This window comes from Spermophilus citellus (genome assembly GCF_964194105.1).
Source record: "Spermophilus citellus genome assembly, chromosome: 17".
Taxonomy (NCBI): Eukaryota; Metazoa; Chordata; class Mammalia; order Rodentia; family Sciuridae; genus Spermophilus; species Spermophilus citellus.
In genome coordinates this window covers 2541173-2559500 of record NC_138199.1, presented here as the reverse complement: position 1 = coordinate 2559500, position 18328 = coordinate 2541173, and the positions used below count along the sequence as shown (strand labels likewise).

At 52.6% G+C, this 18328-nt stretch overlaps 1 protein-coding gene across 5 annotated transcripts in view; it reads left to right on the top strand.

Moving 5' to 3' along the window:
- The window catches only part of TOM1L2 (target of myb1 like 2 membrane trafficking protein), a 118678-nt gene extending 105891 nt beyond the window's left edge, over positions 1-12787 (top strand). For 3 of the 5 annotated variants that reach the window (XM_081271201.1, XM_081271200.1, XM_081271198.1), the window contains 3 exons: positions 5602-5661; positions 8108-8144; positions 8996-12787. In XM_081271201.1, the coding sequence (XP_081127327.1) occupies positions 5602-5661; positions 8108-8144; positions 8996-9144 (246 nt within the window). In that variant the 3' untranslated portion in view covers positions 9145-12787. The remainder of the gene's footprint in view (positions 1-5601; positions 5662-8107; positions 8145-8995) is intronic. The other 2 variants (XM_081271199.1, XM_081271202.1) reach the window with 2 other exon arrangements.
- The last annotated feature ends 5541 nt before the right edge of the window (positions 12788-18328 follow it).

Below are 18328 nucleotides of genomic sequence, written 5' to 3'. Positions count from 1 at the left end.
GGTGCATGGCCATCCCGTGCAACAGGCTGGCCTTTCACCAGGGGAGGGGCCCAGACAGGATCAGCAGGTTCCAGATTGCAGGCAGTGTGGAATACCTGCCTGAGCATGGACTTGGGCCAGCAGGAGGCCACAAAGAGCCATGGGTGTGAGCCTGGGCTGTGATGTGTGCACAGCCACCATCCACTCCTTCCCTGAGTGAGTAGGCAATTCCTGTGTCAACCTCCAAGGCCATTCCTAGAGATGGGCTGGTCTGGCCTCATTTGCTTCTTTAGGGACAGGCTGAGCCCTGGGTCACATGGGGGCCCAGGCTTCCTAGAAGACCATATCTATTCCATTGTCCAAATTGGGAAGATCAAGCTCATGTGCCCTTGTGCCTACTAATCCTGCAAAAAAGGATACTGCCCTCCCAAACTACCCTGACTATGTCCTTGGCAGCTGGCCGTGGCACCTGCCTCTGCCCTGTCCCCATATAGAGCTCCAGTTTCTGATTTCCCAGAAGCAAACCCAACTAACAGCTAACGTGGTGTCTTACCTGCCTGCCTGCAGTTATTTTTTTCCCTTTAAAACAATGTATATTAATTGCTTTGCCTTATTCCACATAGTGTAGAAACTCTGAGTCTTTCCAAACCTTCTGAGTACAAATTCTTTACATGGAAACTTTTTGTACTATTGAGTTTGACTCGAGGCTTTTCAGACTATTCCTCCCATTCCTTTTGGTTGCAGTGTTGTGGGGAGAGTCTCACAGCTCCTCTGGAAGTAGCACACCTGAGCTGCAGACTTGCTCCTATTGCATTGAAAGTTGGGTGGGTAGGTCTCTTTGTGGTCTTGGGACTATGAGAAGCTACAAAGGAGAGCCTCACCAGGGCCTCTTTCTCCTGGGACTTCAGGTGTAGGGATTTCCAACAAAAAAGTTAGTTAACCATGCCAGATTCATTGCCAGTTGAAAAGAAATGAGCTCTGGCATGAGCCAGGGCTCCCTCCCCTTTCCCCTACCCCTGGGTCCTTGCATCTTTCTGCTTTGCCTGGCTGGTGATCAGCTAGGGATGTCTCCCATTTGCAGGATGCAGCCAGGAAGATGCCCTGGTGTGAATAAATATAAGTCAGAGCAAGTCCAGAAGCAGGTTAGTTAAAAAGAGACTGCTGTTGCCTACCTTGGGATTGGAGCCCTAAAGGCCCCTCCCACTCAGGACAGATGATCAGTAACCCTGGGAGACCCCCAGACACAGCACACCAGAAGTTACAGAGTGCTGACTATAGCTAAGCAGTTGGGAACACCTCTCCTCCTTCTCTGACTCCTAAAGAAGGGCTGCCCCTTCCTTCAGCTCCAGATGAGAGTCAGCCCACACAGGACAGCCCGTCCACTGTTCAGATTCAAATCTCCTGCCCTGGCACCCCAGATGCCTTTTCTCTTCAGACTCTGAAGACTGGCAGGACTGGCATAAGCAGTGCCTTGGCCCTGCCAGCCCAGCCTGCCAGTCCTCACAGGGGTTAGCTTAACAAAGGTCTTGGTCTCTGTGGGAGGATGTCCTGGGGTAGCTCCTTTGGTTTTTTCTTTTTTTTTTTCCTTTTCTGTGTAGTCTTTCCTTCCTCTCTGTCTCCCTTGTTTAGTGCATGCTCTTCTTCAGACCCCTTGGATCAGACCAAGAAGATGCTAAAACCATGGCCTTTTAAGAGCTAACAGTCTTCTTAGGGACCTCCTGGGCCAGCCCCCAATTTGACAGATGAGGATGCTGAGGCCTCCCAGGGACCTGGTGACATGAGTGAAGCCACAGGGCAGAGACACAGAATCCCCTAAGACTTGGTGCAGTGCTTCTTCTCTCGTCATATCCCCCCCCCACACACACACACACACACCAGCCTTAAGACGGCAGCTTCCTCTCCCTGTCAACCTCGGAGTTCATATTTTCTTGACAGTATACTGTTTAGTCTGGGGGCGATAGCACCTACAGGACCTTGGCCCTGTTGGAGTACTCGAGCTACTTAGTTTAGATAGCTAATGTTTTGCTTCCAAACACAAAGTCAACCCCTGCCTTACATTAAGTAATCTCATTGATAAACAACACCTGGCCCCTCGGTGCTTCATGCTCTGAGGCCCAGTGCCTTTCACTGTACAGTCATTCCCGATATTCCAACCTCCCTGGATGTCTGAATTAGAAAATAAAAGATCAATCTGGAACGTAGGAGGTCCCGAGTCATGAGTGTTGAAAACCAAGTACCACCTGGCAGTCACCCTATTTCTCAGGTGAAGCAGCTGAGGCCATGCTTTGCCCAAGCCCTTACTTTGACCTCTCCACCCAAACTTCTGAGTCTTCTTAGGACAGAAGAAGCCAGGTATGGTGGCGCATGCATGTAATCCCAGCAACTCTATAGGTTGAGGTAGGAGGATCGCAAATTCAAGGCCAGCCTCAGCAACTTAGTGAGACCCTAAGCAGCTTAGGGAGACCCTGTCTCAAAAACTAAAAAGGGCTAGAGTTGTGGCTCAGTGGTTAAGTGCCCCTGGTTCCATACCTGGTACAAAAAGAAAAAAAGAAAAGGCTGAAGAAACAGGTCCAAAGAGACTCCCCAAGACCAGATACCAGAAAGGTCTGCAGCCCAACTGGGAGCCCAGCCCTACCTGCTGCCCGTACTTTCCTGCTCAGGCTCCTAGGATTTGGTCTGGAGGCCACCATTCTATAGACACACATCTGACTCCCTCAGACACATCTAGAAAAGGAAACAGCAGGATCCCCATGATCCAGCTTGTGAGGAATTGTGTTTTTTTAAGGGATGAGGAATTTCTCAGATGCCAGCATTTATTTTCTGAATGTACTGGCTCTCAAAATTAATCCTCAAAGAAAATTGTAACATGACCCAAAGCTCAAGGGATTTATTTATTTTTACTGGTCTAGGAATGGAACCCAGGGCCTCACGCGTGCTAGACAGGTGTTGTACCACTGAGCTACACCCTCTGCTCTCTATGTTTTACTAGTAGCAACAACAATAACAACAACAAAAAAAAATTATAAGAGGGCTGGGGATGTGGCTCAAGCGGTAGCGCGCTCGCCTGGCATGCGTGTGGCCCGGGTTCGATCCTCAGCACCACATACCAACAAAGATGTTGTGTCCGCCGAGAACTAAAAAATAAATATTAAAAATTCTCTCTCTCTCTCTCTCTCTCTCTCTCCTCTCTCACTCTCTCTTAAAAAAAATATTGTTTAAAAAAATTATAAGAGAAAATATTTTAAGCCCATGAATTTTTTTTTTGCAGAGCTAAGAATTGAACCCAGGGGTACTCTACCACTGCACTATGTCCCCAGCCCTTTTTATTTCTTATTTTGAGACAGGTTCTTGCTGAATTGCCCAGGCTGGCCCCAAACTTGAGATCTTCCTGCCTCAGCCTCCTGAGTTGCTGGAATTATAGACAAGTGCCACTATACCCAGCTAGGCCCATGACTCTAAATGGCTTTTTCCAAGCTTTGGTAAAACATTGAAAAGTTCAGTGGTAGAATGTTTGCCTAGCTTTAGGTATGAGGCCCTGGGTTCCATTCTCAGCACAAAGAAGGAAGGAAATGAAAAAAAGCTCAGTCCATGAAGTCTCAGTTTCTTGTAGGTGGATTGAGGCTAGAGTGCCCGTGTGTGCTCTGGTAGCTGTTGTAGGTTGATTTTCTCTTTGGAAAAGCTGCTGACTTTATTGGGGACTTGGCATGGCATGTGTCCTCCCCGAGCCAGGTATTCTGACTTACAGGCATCCAGATCATGAAAATTTGGCATCTCCTGTTCCAGGAACATGTCAAGGCAGAAGGCCTACCAGCCAGCATCACATAGCAGGTGGCACCTGCTGGGCCCTGCTGCTCTTTGATGGGGAAGGTGGGTGCCCATCTTAGGCATTCATGCCCCCACCCCAAGTGAGTAATCACATGTTTTCTGTCCCTAGGATTCATGTCAGGGTGGTAAGAATGCCCTGTAATTTTTTCAGTTCACAAGTAAGTCTAAGGCCTAACATGGCAACATAGAGAGAAACTCCCTACTGTGGTCAGAGGTTAGCTCTGGCCTTTCTGAAGATGCTCATGGGGCTCCCCGTGTTGGGTTGAACTTAGGGCCTAGCATGACTTGGAGCCAGGGGTCAGCCAGGCTCACTGGGGGAGGGAGTGAAGCACTCCCGTGACATTGCAGACACCTGCTCAGTATGTACCCAGCTCCCCAAAAGGCAACAGGTGTCAGCCTCTGGGACTGGCATTGTCACATCAGGGCTAGTGACACAAGTTCTTTATTTTTTTCCTTTGCTGTTAGTTTTAGACTTGGTTAATGCTGAAGCAGCCCTCCTATTGCTTATTTTAACTTTATTCTAACTCTGGATCATGACATTGGGGTGTAGCCAGCTATAGACATAGTGCTGATGTTTTTTTTCTAAAAAGAGTGAGCTGGCAAATGAGTCCCCTGGAGAGTACTGCCCAGGCCCAGGGAGATAAGGAGGCAGGTTACCCTGATTAAGGGTCATCACCCCACTTGTCTAGGCTGGGAGCCAATGTTTATGAATGTGGCTCCTAGGGGTTAAAGGTTACCTTCTTCTTATCACATCATACCTGACAACAACTTTAATATTTTTAGCCACACATATTTTTCAGAATCTGCCCTTAGTGCTCTTGGCCTGGGTGGCCCAGGCCTACTGACTGCTCGGGCACCTGTGAGGTTTTTGGGGGAGCTCTGTCACCTCCCTGGCACCCTGGCTGCTCTGCTCCCCAGTCCTCAGCAAACTTCTTTTCATTGACTACTGAAGCACAGACAGCCATTGAAAGTTATGAAGAAAGGATGAGACTAAAGGAAGCTGTTGAGTTCAGGGCTGCTATGTGATTTCTTTTCCCCATAAAGAGACACAAAGAAGACTAAAGCTCCATGGTCCCTTTTGTCATCAAAGCTCTGGCTTGGACTGTATTTCCGTTGGTTGCAAAGCATGCCTACCTCTGTCAACCATCTAGGCTGACGGAGCACACGCCCCCCAGCTCTCCTTTTCCACTCAGGAATGCACCCAGATGCATTCTGCAACACATTTGGCGGCATAGACGGCACCCCAGGTGTCTCATGGGACGGAACTGCCCTGCCCTGCGTCCTGCTCCAGTCAGGCCGCCACACACCTCCCTGTGGCATCAGGAACCCACTCCTGGCTCCTCAAGTCACTCCCTGGATCAGGCTTGACCGAGAGCAGTCATTTCTCCTGCAGTCACGGCCAGTTAGTTCAGAATCAACCTGCAGCACCAGCACGTTCCTGAGATCACAAGGTGCTCTGCATTCCAAGTCCAAGAGCCCCTACGATTGAAGGGCACACACCTGTAGTCAAAAAGTTATCCATTTCAAGAACGCGTACTGCCACCTTCCCTGCCGCTGGCCCCTGCCAGTCAGCCCTGCTTCTTATCATTTGCCACCTCATTGCTTTCCTCACCTGCCATTTCATATGTGGCTGCCCTGTGCTGCCCGTGCGTGCCATGCCAGTTGTTTTTTTTTTTTTCCTCGTGTATGTTTTGGTTTTGTTTGGGGTTGCTTTGACGATTTACTTTGTTCCGGTGTTCTGTCTTCTCTCGCCTGGCTGTGTGGGGCTGCCTGCCCCGCTGCTTGCCGCCTCCATAGATCCCCGTTGCGCAGCCCTCTGTCATGGACGACATTGAGGTGTGGCTCAGGACGGACCTGGTGAGACTCGACTTTTTATTTTGTGTGTGGGGTGTGGCCAGGCAGAGGCTCTTCTGAGGACAGGCCTCAGGGGCTGCTCCACCATCAGGGTGGGTGGAGGAGGGAGGTCAGGGTAGACAGGGGTGCTGTAGCCCCCACTCATCTCAGCTTAGCTTACTCTCCAACATAATCTAGGCCAGGGTGGCGCCTACAGCCAGCACCAGGCCTGGGCGGCCACCATGACAGGTAGCAGCTCAGGGCACAGTCCTGCAGTGTGGACAGGTTCCCAGCTGGCACACTACCCCCCCATGAGAACAGCCGGCTCCTGACAGGCACCTGTCTCCTCCCCAGTTTTATTTCAATTTCGAAGGTGTGTGCATGCTGAGGGGAGTTTTTTTTTTTTTTTAACACTTTTTAGTCGTAGATGGACACAATATCTTTATTTCATATATTTTTATGTGGTGCTGAGGATTGAACCCAGTGCCTCATGCATGCTAGGCAAGCACTCCACTCCTGAACCCCAACCCCAGCCCTGAGGGGAGTTTTGAGAGAGTATTTTTTGTTTTGTTTTGTTTTGGGGATTTTCCTTTTTATTATTATTTTTCATTATTATTTTTATTTTGGCAGTGTTGGGTTGGGATACGTGGCCTTGTACATGCTAAGCATACACTGTACCTCTAAGCTATGCCCCAGCCCTCATTTCTTTTTCTTTTCCTTTTTCTTTTTTCCTTTTTTTTTTTTTTGTTTGTGTGTGTGTGTGTGGTGCTGGGGATTGAACCCAGGGCCTTGGGCATGCAAGGCAAGCACTCTACCCACTGAGCTATATCCCCAGCCCTTTTTTATTTTTTTTCTTAAATTATGAAATATGCACACAGATGAATAGGGTCGTTTTAAAATGACAATCATCCCCCTTCCGGATATCTTCTAGTATTTTGGATTTAAAAACCCCTCCCCCACTTTGGGCTGCAGCTGTAGCTCAGGGGTAGAGCACTGGCCTAGCACATGTGAGGCATTGGATTCAATCCTCAGCGCCACATGAAAATAAATAAAATAAAGGTACTGTGTCCATCTACAGCTAAAAATATATATAAATAAATAAAAGACAAGAACCCCTCCCCCAAAAGCCATTGTCTCCAACCTATGAAACAGAGTGAGAAGCTGAGGTTGTTGTGAATCTGAAAGTGGTAACAGATCCCTCCCTTTGTTCCCTACAAAGCTCTTTCGTCCTCAGCAGCCCTGGGAAGTGCCTTTCCCAGGGTCATGGGCTGGCGGGACTCTGGCAGACCTGGAGACCTTATCTCTTCCTCCTGGCTGTCTCCTTGTTGGGGGATCTTCTCCCCAGAGCAGTATAACCTCTTCGGTGCTTTAATCTCAGGGTCAGCCTGGTGGCTGTGGCTGATGACTCAGCCACCTCCTACAGGAGGACAGCAGGCCTCAGATTGAGGTTCTCACTGCTTCCTCCCTGGGAGGCCAGGCTTTCCAAGACACTGCCAAGGGAAGCAGCCACCCAGGGGCCAGGGGAGGAAGAAGAGGCCCCACAACATCTTTCTGAAGGGGATGCCTGGGAAAGAAATACCTTCCCTCACAAAAGCAAAGAAGGAAGGGCTAAGGCCCTTACAAGGGGGACCCCCAGGTCTAGAGAGGAGAAGGGACCTGTCCAGCAAGGCTACAGAACAGGTCAGTGGCAGGAATGGGAAAGGACCCAGGCCTCCTAACACAAGGTAGGGTTCTCACTCTTCATTGGTCTCCTTTCTGATGAGGCCCTAGCATGTGCAGTGTTCGACAGACACAATCAAGTGTGATGTGCTTCCGTTTTCATGTGTGCACAGCCTCCACGGCCCCTTCAGAGCCAGCAGCTGGGATGGGACCTGGGCCGTGGGGAGAGGGTTGTGCAACCCCCAGGAGGTTTCAGGACACTTCACAGGGGACAGCCTCCACGGCCACAGCACCTCCTGAGTGCCATGCCAGGGGCTATCCAGGCTCTGTGCAGCTTCCAGCTGTTGGTATGGACAGGGCCTTCCTAGAACCCCTGCACTGGCAGCGGGTACCCTGTGTAGAGGGGCACATATGGGGACTCCAGTGCACCTCCTGCTCAGTCTCCTGTGGCCATCCCTGTCTCTCCCCAGAGCCTAAAGGATGTCAGTGGGTGGGGCCTGCCCTTCTTGTCCCAGGCCAGGACCCACCCCACACCAGTTTTGGATTTTTCTTTCTGGCCCTTCTGGGAAATTGAAACCTACAATTTATTTAGCTTTTTGGTTTTGCTTTTTTTTTTTTTTTTTTTAATGCTTCTTCAGAAAGAGCAGTATTTTGCTATTATAGAAATCTGGAAACAGGGAAATCAGAAAGTTTCCCTTGGGCTGCCCTGGGCAGTATTCTCCTGGGTTTGGCTACAGGTGGGCAGAGGTGGCTGGGCAGTCAAAGTGGGGACCACCGAGCCCTAATGCTGCTCTCTCTGCTCTTCCCACAGAAGGGCGATGACCTGGAAGAGGGAGTCACAAGTGAAGGTAGGCCCAGCCAGTGGCCTTGCAACCCCCCACCCTCTGTTGTTCCTGCCCCAGGCTTTGGCACAATCACCATGAGCCTCTGTTGTCAGAGTCCCTGTGGGTGCCAGGCCCTGAGCCACTGCCTGCATGGGGGCTTGGTCCAGTCCAGTCTCATGCAGATGCAGAGAGTGTCATTTTCCCCATCTTTAAGGGAAACAGAGGTCAGGAAGAACATGACTTTCAGAAGGTCACAGGGCCGGTGAACAGTGGGCACAACCCCCCTGGGGCACAACCCAGTCCATGCCCCTCTTGCCCCTGCTCCTGTGGTCAGATGGCCCAGGCAGAGCACCTCGAAGACCTGCCCTCTGTGCTGGGTGACCCCCTTCCCTAGTGGCTCTTTAGCCCCTTCCTGTTTCTGGTGAGGTAGGGCAGGTGTTCTCTGCCGAGTCTAAGGAGGAGTTCACTGACTCTGCCTGCCCTGCCCCCAGTGCCAATAGAGGTGAGGATTAGAGGGGGTATGCGCTGTTTTCCAACTCACAGGCCTTCAGGGAGCCCTCTCCCCATCTTTCCCCACAGTGCAATGCATGTAGCCCTTCCCGCCCCTACTTGTCTTCAGAAGGCAGGGGGGAAACAGGTGAGGGAGTGGGGAGGATCCCTGGGGCTGGTCCCTAGAAGCACCCATGCTCTGGCTGCTCCCCCTACCGCCCCCCTCCCCTCCCAACTGGTGGCCCCACAGTTTCGTTCAGGCTGAAGCTGGGAGGCATTGGGGTGCAGGTGGGGAGACACCTACAGGGAGAAGTGGAATGAACTCCAGGGAACAGGTGGGCTATACCCTCCACCAACCCGGGCCCTTGCCTTGGTTTGTATTACAGAATTTGATAAGTTCCTGGAAGAAAGAGCCAAAGCTGCTGAGATGGTTCCTGACCTCCCCTCACCCCCTGTGGAGGCCCCCACCCCAGCCTCAAACCCTTCTGGCCGAAAGAAGCCAGAGCGGTCGGAGGATGCCCTCTTCGCCCTGTGAGCTGTTCTGCAGTTTGCCTCCACCATGGCAGGTTACTGCTTGCTCCCCCAGTGGACCCTGGGCACTGGCCACTCCTCCTGACCCTGACCCGCTCCTTTGCACACCCGTGTCTCCATGGAAACACCACTGTTTGTTCCCAGGCATCCCCTAGTCAGGGCCAGCTTTCACCACTCTTTCTCCAAGTGGTGGGACAGAGGCTGCAGTGAGGCCCTGCTCCCCGCCTACCAGGCTTCCCTGACTGGCTGTGTGTTCTCCCAGGAAGAGCCAGTGGCCTGGCCCCAGTGGGGAAGCCCCCATGATACTGTTCCTGAGCAGATCCCATGGACTGTCTCCCCATCACCTGCCCATGGAGAAGAGGGTCAGGCCTCCGCCTGCCACATGTGCCCTGCCTCTGCATGGCCTGGTGGCTTCCCTCAGGCATGCTGCCCCCTCTTCCAGAAAGGGCTTTGTGGCACTGCCTCTGGAAGAGCAGGGCTCAGTTGGTTGTACTTACAGGCTCAGTCTCTGTCCTTTGACTGTATGTCACCTTGTGGCACCTTGGCACTTTAGATCGGGTCTATGGGGCACCCACATGTGGCTTTCAGGCCCTTGACCCTCTCTCCATCAGTCACCTGCTGGCCCAGGCCTTGTGCCCCAGCTGGCTGAGCAGCTGAGCTTGGCTCTAACTGGCCCCAGAAGGACCTGTGGCTCAAAGTCAGGAGGGCAACATGCAACCTGTACACAATGGCCAGGTGGCACGCTGATCAGGTAGCATTACCATAAACCAGACCCCCCCTCCGCATATCCTGCACACTCAGACCCACATACTTTGGCTCCGGGGTGTGCAGGAGGCTCTTGTAGGAGGCACTGCTCTGACTGCTTGGAAGTTACGTGGGTTTTCTACACTCCATGCTTGGGGCTCTGGCCTGGCCTGAGTGACCTCCACACCCTACCTCCAGAGCCATCAGCAGACAGTGCCTGGAGGTTCCACATGACCCAGTGGCCAGAATATCATGAAGGTCCCTGGCATGGGCCTTGGCCTCCTCCCCAAGCTGTCCTGACAGGCTGACTTCCTCCCACTGCACACGTCCCCCCGGCCACTAATTTGCAGTCTCTCCCAAACAGACCTTGAAAGCTGACAGCCTGGGGCTGAGAAAATGGGGGCTGGTGACACCTGCTCCTGTCCTTGCTGGCGTGTCCCTTGGCCATGAACTCACAGCGCTACCCAAGCCCTGGTCCTGCTGACAACCTTTCCTTCCCATTTGACAGGATGGCCCAGAGGATGCACCTGTCACCGCCAGAGCACCAGCCCCAGCAGGGAAAGGAAGCCAGCTGCACAGGGACAGTGACCAGGCTCTGGGAAGCATTTAGGGCCAGGTCTGCAGTAAGGGCCCTGCTGAGTAGTAGCAGGAACAGCCCCACCCCAGAACCCCATGCTCAGCCTAGTTCTGTGGAGACACCCAGGAAGCCCCTCCTCAGAGCTCCCAGCCCTCTCCTCCTTGGAGCCCATGTCCCTCTTCCACTCTCTGCTCCCTGGCCATCAGTCAGCACACGCCCCTCGCAGCACCTCTCAAGGGCAGAGCTCCTGAGGCCTGCTTAGGTATAAAACTTCAAAAGGAGGCTGGCTTGAGTCAAGCTGAAGAGAAGGTAACTGGGGTGGCCCAGAGGTCTCAGCTCTTTGGAATAGTCTGGGGGTCAGAGCCCACCTTGGCCAGCCTGCCGGAGCCACAGGTGATGGCAGCCAGGTCCAGCAGCCTCCTGCCTTGAGGAGGGTGCAGAGAGAAAGAGGGAACTCTTTTTGAAGTGAGTGAGGCTGAGATAAATGCCATCCTGGGGTCCCCAGCAAAGTCCTATGTCCAAAGCTGTCCCCCAAATCCAGCTCCAGCTGGTTGGTACAGGTTGGAGAGGTTTGGCAGCCCTGTGGCAGCAGCCGGTGAAGGACCCCTGTGGGCCAGCAGGAGTCCTCTAGCGTGCAGACAAAGGTCCCCTGCCTTTGTGGCCTGGAGCTGGTGACTCAGAGATCTCCTGCTCCTACATCCTGTCAGGAGGCAGCCTGTCCCTCGTGTAGGCAGAAGGGACACAGGCCTGAGGCCTGCCCTGGGAGTGTGTACAGGCAGGTGCCCTGAAGGACGCACTGCTCAGCTCTTGAAGGGGTGTTATCTGAGACCTCTGGCTCCCACTTACCCCTGCTATCTGGGGAGCACAGTCCTGAGGCCACCTGCTTAGGGCAGGGAGCAGAGCCCTGGTGGGAACGCTGGACCCTGGCAAGCCACCAGCCTCCAGAAGTGTTAGAAATCACAGATACAGTATGTACTTAATTACACTAAATTATTGCTGGGATTCCTCATAAGCACTAATTATATCTGATTATAGGTTAAAATATTTATTTTGTCAAAATATTTTCTTGGGGACGTGTTTAACCTTTTTTGTGCTCATTGTGTGCTGAGATGTGAAGACTAACTGTTTCCTCCTGCCTACCTTTTTGGCCAGCGGACAACAGTAAATGGCACTATATGCAGTTTGACCCCCATGTGGCAGGCTCTGGCCTGCCTACTGCACAGCAGCTGGACTGTGGCCAGACTGAGAATGACCAACTCGTTTATCAATAGTCGTGGGACACGGGGTTTCAGAAGTGAAAGGGCTTGTTGTCAGCCCAGGCCAGAGGGAAAAATGATTGTCTATGTCTGTCCTCCCGTCTGTCTGTCAGCCCCTCTGTGAGTGACCGTGCCTTGGCTCACTGTCCTTCCCCCTCTCCCACCCAGTGGTCTTGGGGCCTGTGCTGTTACTGCAGCCCCTTAGGAGGTGAGAATTGGGCACCCCGTAGTGTTCTCAGCTTAGAGTGATGGCCAGGGCTCTGCAGGCCCGGCTGGAGTACTCCTGTCCTTCCTGCCTTCCTCCATACCCCACTCCTGTCCCTCCTTCCTGTCACTGCAAACACCCCTCCAACTGGAGCCCAGGGTGGTTCTGGATGGTTCAGGGTGGGCCATGGGCCTCCTAAGAGCCAGGTCAACCCCCTGGCAGCTGGGGAAGAGCCCCAGGGAGAAGTGCTTGCTCTTAGCTTCTTGCACTACCAGGTGGGGCCTACGAGACTCCATGGTCTGTCGTCAGCCTGCTGATGAGACATCTGGGCTCCTCCTCCTGCTCAGCCACACAGGGAAACAGCCACTCTCCCTCACCCAAGGAATGTTCAAACCCCAAAGATGCTCGGGCCCTGTAGTACCTGCCTTTCCCAGGCCCGTCTCCAGCCCTGCTGTCCATGCTGTCCATGGGGATCCAGGCCAGGCTCCCCTGTGGCCACCAGACTCCGGAGCAGCTGTCAACCGCTGCATCATGACTGATTTTGTCACAGTGTCCCAAATCTCCAGGTTCTCCTGGAGAATGGGGGATGGATCTTTATTTCCTGAAGTTTGCACTTAATTTGTGACTGTTTCAGAAGAGGAATGTGTTGAGTCCTTTGTCCCCTCGTTCCAGAAGTCTGGTGTTCTTGTCACTGTCCTGTGTTTCTGTGGGCAGAGCTGGTTCTGGAGGGCGGGTCAGTGGTCGAAAGTCTCAGAGGGACACTGGAGCATCCACCTGCCCCACTGGCTCTCCCTCCAGATACCATCTCTCTAGTTTGGGTTCCTGCATGTAAAGTGATCCACAATAAATAAATACTTGAACAAACTGTTCCTGGGTGGCCTCTGTGGCGTTTGCTCTGACTGTCTGGGGGGCCTGCCGGGTCAGACCACTCGCCTTTCATCAGGGGCTGCCTCAGGGCTGTGCTGGGGGAGCCGCCAGGAATGCCCTGTCCCTCTCCCCTGCTGCCCAGCTGCCGGGCCACGAAAATCCCTAAGCACTAAGCACAGATAGCCACTGATGGTAGCCGCCACAAGGCCGTCACAGCCTGCCTGAGAACTCTAGGGCCAGGTGCTATAGGTCTTCCTGTGTCTTACCTCAGGTCCCAGAGTTGCACAGGGAGGCCAGTCACCCCTGCCCAGAGCAAGCAGGCTGGAGGCACACCCTGAGCCCACCTCAGCTGGGCTCCACTTTTGGTCAGGTATCAGAATCTTTGGCAGAGCCTATGCCCAGCACTGAATTGAAGAGCCACTGCTCCAAGGCAGACAGATCTTTCTTCCCCTCACCTCTTTTTTTTTTTTTTTTAATAACAGCTTTATTGAGATAAAACTGACATTACCAGCTAAGTGCACTGTTTACTTGGGAGATACTTGGGAGGCTGAGGCAGGAGGATCACAAGTTTGAGACTAGCCTCTGCAACTGAGCAAGACCATCTTTTGAAACATAAAAATAAATAAATAAAAGAGCTGGGGGATGTAGTTCAGCAGTAGAGAACCCCTGGGTTCAACCCCTAGTTCCATAAAAAATACCTAAAATTAAAAATCATCACTCACTATTTACCCACTTAAAGTGTACAATTGAGTAGTTTGGGATATGGGCACAGGTCACAGGGTTGTACGGCCATCACCACAGTCATGCACCATGGCCCTGAAAGAGGGCTGAGCAGTGTCCCTGCCTGTGGAGAGCAGGTCAGATCTGAGACACTACCCTGGACTTGCCAGGATACCCGGTCAACTCGTGCTTTCAGCCAATGTCCCTGATAGCCTGTTCTTTGCCAGGTTGGTGCTGAAGGGGAGGGAGGCAAAAGGAGGGTGGCTCCATTCCTGCCCTTGGGGAGCTGGGTTCCCAGAATCAAGGACAATCTGCAGCTCAGAAGCCCTAGAGTCCTCTCCCAGGGTCTGCAGGGAGGTAAGGCTCTGCCCTCTGGGAGTAGCTGAGCCCCAGAACACTCAGCTGCCAAAGAGCCGCTTCAGTCCGTAGGCCAACAGCAAGAAGGGGAGGGCACTCATGCAACTGACTCCGCTGACCAGCCTCCTGGGAGGGACTCCATGATCCCTGGTGAGCATTCACTAAAGTGCATTTCCCCAAATACAGTAGTAGCTATTCCTAAAAAAGAGGGGCAGCGGCACACGCGGCTCAGGAGGCTGAGACAAGAGGATCACGGGTTCAATGCCACCCTCAGCACCTTAGCGAGGCACTTTGCAACTCATAGAGACCCTGTCTATATATAAAATATGAAAGAGGGCTGAGGATGTGGATCAGTGGTAAAACACCCCTGGATTCAATCTTCAATGCCAAAAAAAGGGGGGAGGGGGTTGTGTGGAAATGTTAAAGTTCAGCAGCATTAGGGATTCTTTGTCCAGGATGAAGGGAGTTTGCAAGCCAAATTTCTCAGAAATTAAATATGGGATCTTTTTTGGTCGTGGCAGAAATTGGTTAATTAGAAAGAGAAATTTACTGGTTTAAGTAACTGAATATCAGCTTCAGGAATAGCTGAATCCAGGTGCTTATGGATTTGATCAGGAATCTGCCTCTCTGTGTGTCTTGGCTCTGCTTTCTCTGGGTTGGCTCTTCTCTGTGGCTGACTATAGGCTGCCTGCAGCTCGAGGCGGACATCCTACTGGCAGAAGATGCTTCTTTCCCAATAGTTCCCATAAAAGTCCAAGAACTGACCCTGAAAATCAGGTTGTTAGCAGAAAAAGGATGAAATCTGGGTACGCGTGAACAATAGATGGTCACTGTGGTGTCAATGGAGAGGGCCAGAGGTGGGAGTGATTGATGTTCCTGGGGACACAGACTTGGACAGAGACAAACTTCTGGACTCATCTCTCAGTGCTCCCTCCTCTGTCCTCAGTTGCTTCCAGTCATGTCATTGGAGCCCTGAGAGGACAGGAGCTGCTTTCCAACTATAGATTCCCTCTCCAGAAATCTGGAAGGGAGCAGTGCAGGTGCACTGGTATCCTGCAGTAGCTCATGGCCATCTGCCCACTCATCTCTGCCTGAGCACCTGAGAAGGGAATCGTTGCCATTCACCTCTTTTCCAAGAAAAGAGTCTTTGACTGGAAGGAATGGCACATGCCTGTAATCCCCAGCCACTCAGGAGGCTAAGGCAGGAGGATCTCAAATTTGAGGCCAGCTTCGGCAACTTAGCGAGACCCTGTCTCAAAAACTAAAAAAGGGCTGGGGATGCAGCTCAGTGGTAGAGTGCCTCTGGACACTCCAGTACTCCAAGAAAAGAAGAAGTCCTTAGAAGGGAGACAGAACCCAGACATGTTGGATAGGCGTGACTCACCCAGAAAGTCTATCCAGGTATTTCAGAGGGAACCCTGTTGGAGCTTTCTGGGTGACCCACATAGCCCTGTCTAGGGCCTCCGAGGCCATGCCCTCATCATCTCAGGAAGCAAAACCTCTACTTTCTGCACCAGGGAGTCAGTCTGGGATATTTCTGGAAGTGGAGTGGACTCCATGTCTGGGGCCATCTCCTCCGCACTCTAAGGCTGCTACTCTAAAGGCAGCTTGCCTGGGGTGCTGGGTAAATCACTGTTCCTCTCTGGTCTTCACTATCCTGTCTGTAAAATGGGGTTGTGGGCAAGAAATTCAGTGCCTACTTTCATTTATAAATGAGAAAGTGGGCTGGGTGTGACACTAGGAAGTGGTAGGGACCATGGGAAAAGAGCTGGCTCATGAGGCAGCTAACTGTCAAGTCCAAGGTTGACCCACAGTTCCACTAAAGAAAGAAAGAAGGGCAGCAATCCAGCTACGAGGTGAAATTTCCTTCTTTTGACAATTCAAAGTCATAACCCACTTATGACTGTATTTGGCTGATGGGGGTCAGATGATGCCTGAGATCCTGTGCCTTCCTGCCACCAACTAGACCCACACTATTCTGTGACTCCCCTTCAATATGCACTTGGCCTTTCCCCAAACAGTCAGGTAGCCCCAAGGGATAGGGATCCCATCCCTCATCCTCTCAGTCTGTGAACCTCACCCTCACTATACAATAGGCTTTGGGGCTCAACCAGCTCTTTTGTGGCTCTATCAAGTGGCTAGAAGTGCCCACCAACGGTCCAAGCCTCCGTGGGTAAAGGTGGCCGTGGAGGCTGAGAGGACTAGAAATCATTTGTCCAGCTCACTGCAGAGGCCAACTGGAATGAGGCCACATCTAGGACCAGAATCATCCATGTCATGGTCATCTGTCTCTATGATATACAGATGGAGCGATGGAAGGAGGAGAACTCTGGTCTCTCTTCTCATTGCCTAGAGATGGGGACGTAACCCAGGCACATCCTAGTTCAGCTCCTGCAGCAATGTCAATTAATAGGGCCAGGCAGAGTGGCAAGGGCTGAAGGAGCAGTCTTACTAGCCTAGTAAACCCTCAAAGGCGCGGGCCCCTCCAAATCGAACCTGCTGCAGGCACCTGGGGCATGGCTCCGCACCACTGACCCTATGGGCTCTGCCCACGCTGAATACCTGGCAGGTGCCCCAAAGGATTGGGAACCCATAGCAGCTGCCTTCCAGTTTGTACGACCCTCGGGGACGAAGTGGGTCTCAGTTGATAAAACCAAGGTCAGGCAAGGGATCGGACTGGGTTACCTAGGAGGAACCCCACGCTCCCTGCGCGCCCGCACAGTCCCGATAGCAAAAGGCCACCGGGGCGGTCCCAGGTCAGCTCGCTGACCAAGATGCGCACCTGGCTTCAGTCCCAGCCAGGTGTCAGGCGGAGAGCGCCCAGCCCGCCAGCGCTGGCCCTTCCCCGCCCCCAGGTCCAACGCGCACGGCGCATGTGACCCAGGGCCCGGCTCCCGGGAGGACGCGCTGACGCCGCGTCACCCCATTCCGGGCCGAGCGCCCCATTGGTTGCGGCGGCCCGCGGGGGCGGGGCTCGTCTGGCTCCGCGCCCCTACTCCCTGGTCTGCAGCCGCTGACCTGCCCTGGCCGCGTGTGCGTCAAGCCTGGCTTTCTGACTATCCCCGGCCCTGGCAAAATCAGGGCAACAGCGCTGGGAGGCCCTGGGCTAGTCGCTTCAATTCCTTGTGCCTCAGTTACCTCATCTGTAAAATGGGGTGGGGACAATCCTCTTCAGGCTGTTGGGAGGAAAGAACGGGTTAATATAAGGAATGTATATGCACACCGTAAGTATGCTCAATGGCTCAGTGATTATAGACAGTGGCCAAACCTGCCGACTGAGATCACTTGTCCACCAGACTGAGATCCCGCCCACTCCTGGGTACACCAGGACAGAAAGGTTTGTGCCCTAAGCGCCAAGGCTCAGAACTCCCCAGCCAAGAATGGCCTGAGGGTCCTATTTAGAAGTCTAGGGATCCTTGGGGAGAAACCACCCAGACAAGCAGGTTCCCCTGAAGAACTGGAGCCTCTAGCCTGACTCTCGTGTTGCTTGCTGGTTGCCTGGGTGATCCTAGGCTATGGGGCAAAGATTTGTTTTGGTGGCAAAGACTCCCTCACCCTCTACAGGGGGCTTCAGCCAAGTTTCCGTTTCAACTAGCTTTTCTAGTCGGGTGCAGGTTTTATGTTGACCTTGACTTACTTTTTTCCCTCTCTTGAATTCCTGCAATTTTGAAGTCCATATTTATTGAGCTGTGCTCTTCACATATGTGCTAAACTCCTTACAAGAATAGTGAATTGAGAACATTGAAAGCAGATCTGTTGCAATCAATGCAGTCATGCAATCGATGACTCCAAAACCTTAGCTGCTTTGGCAAAGTGACAAATCTAAGCTAAAGACTCAGGAAAGTGAAGTGATCCCAGGTCATATAGCAAGCAGGTGAAAAACCAGATCAGCTGAGTGAATAAGGTGGTCCTGAACTTTACCCAGTACCCGCTACTCCCACCTCTTGGGAAGAACATTTGCATTTGTGGGAAGTTACCAAAGGAGAGAGGCGAGTGGAAGGGTGGACTGAGGAGCCAACTGTGTTCCCTAGCAGAGGCTCATCTTGAGAAGGGCTACTTGTAGATGTGGTTTGGAGACCCCCATGGCTCCTGGCCATCCTGTTCTGGGTAATTTTCCATAGCAGCCACTTCCAGGAAAGGAACAAAGAGGATTGTGCATCCAAGCTGAGCCCCAGGAACTTGGGCCTCTCTGGCCACTCTTGGCCTACACACCCCGCCCCCTTCTAAAGTATAGCACTAATTTTACTCCCGGAGGGGGTTGGCGAGACAGGCTATATCTGGGGTTGGCACAGCAATAGTCAGGATGGCTGTCTCATTGAGGCCTGGGGCTCCAAGCCCTTATTCTCCATGACTATTCCCCAACAAGTTACCCTCTCGGTTGCAAACCTCTGGAGGCTCTCTTTCAGATACCTGAATTTCAGTTCTGGTTTATTTCAGTCTACCTCCTAGGGACCCCTTCCTC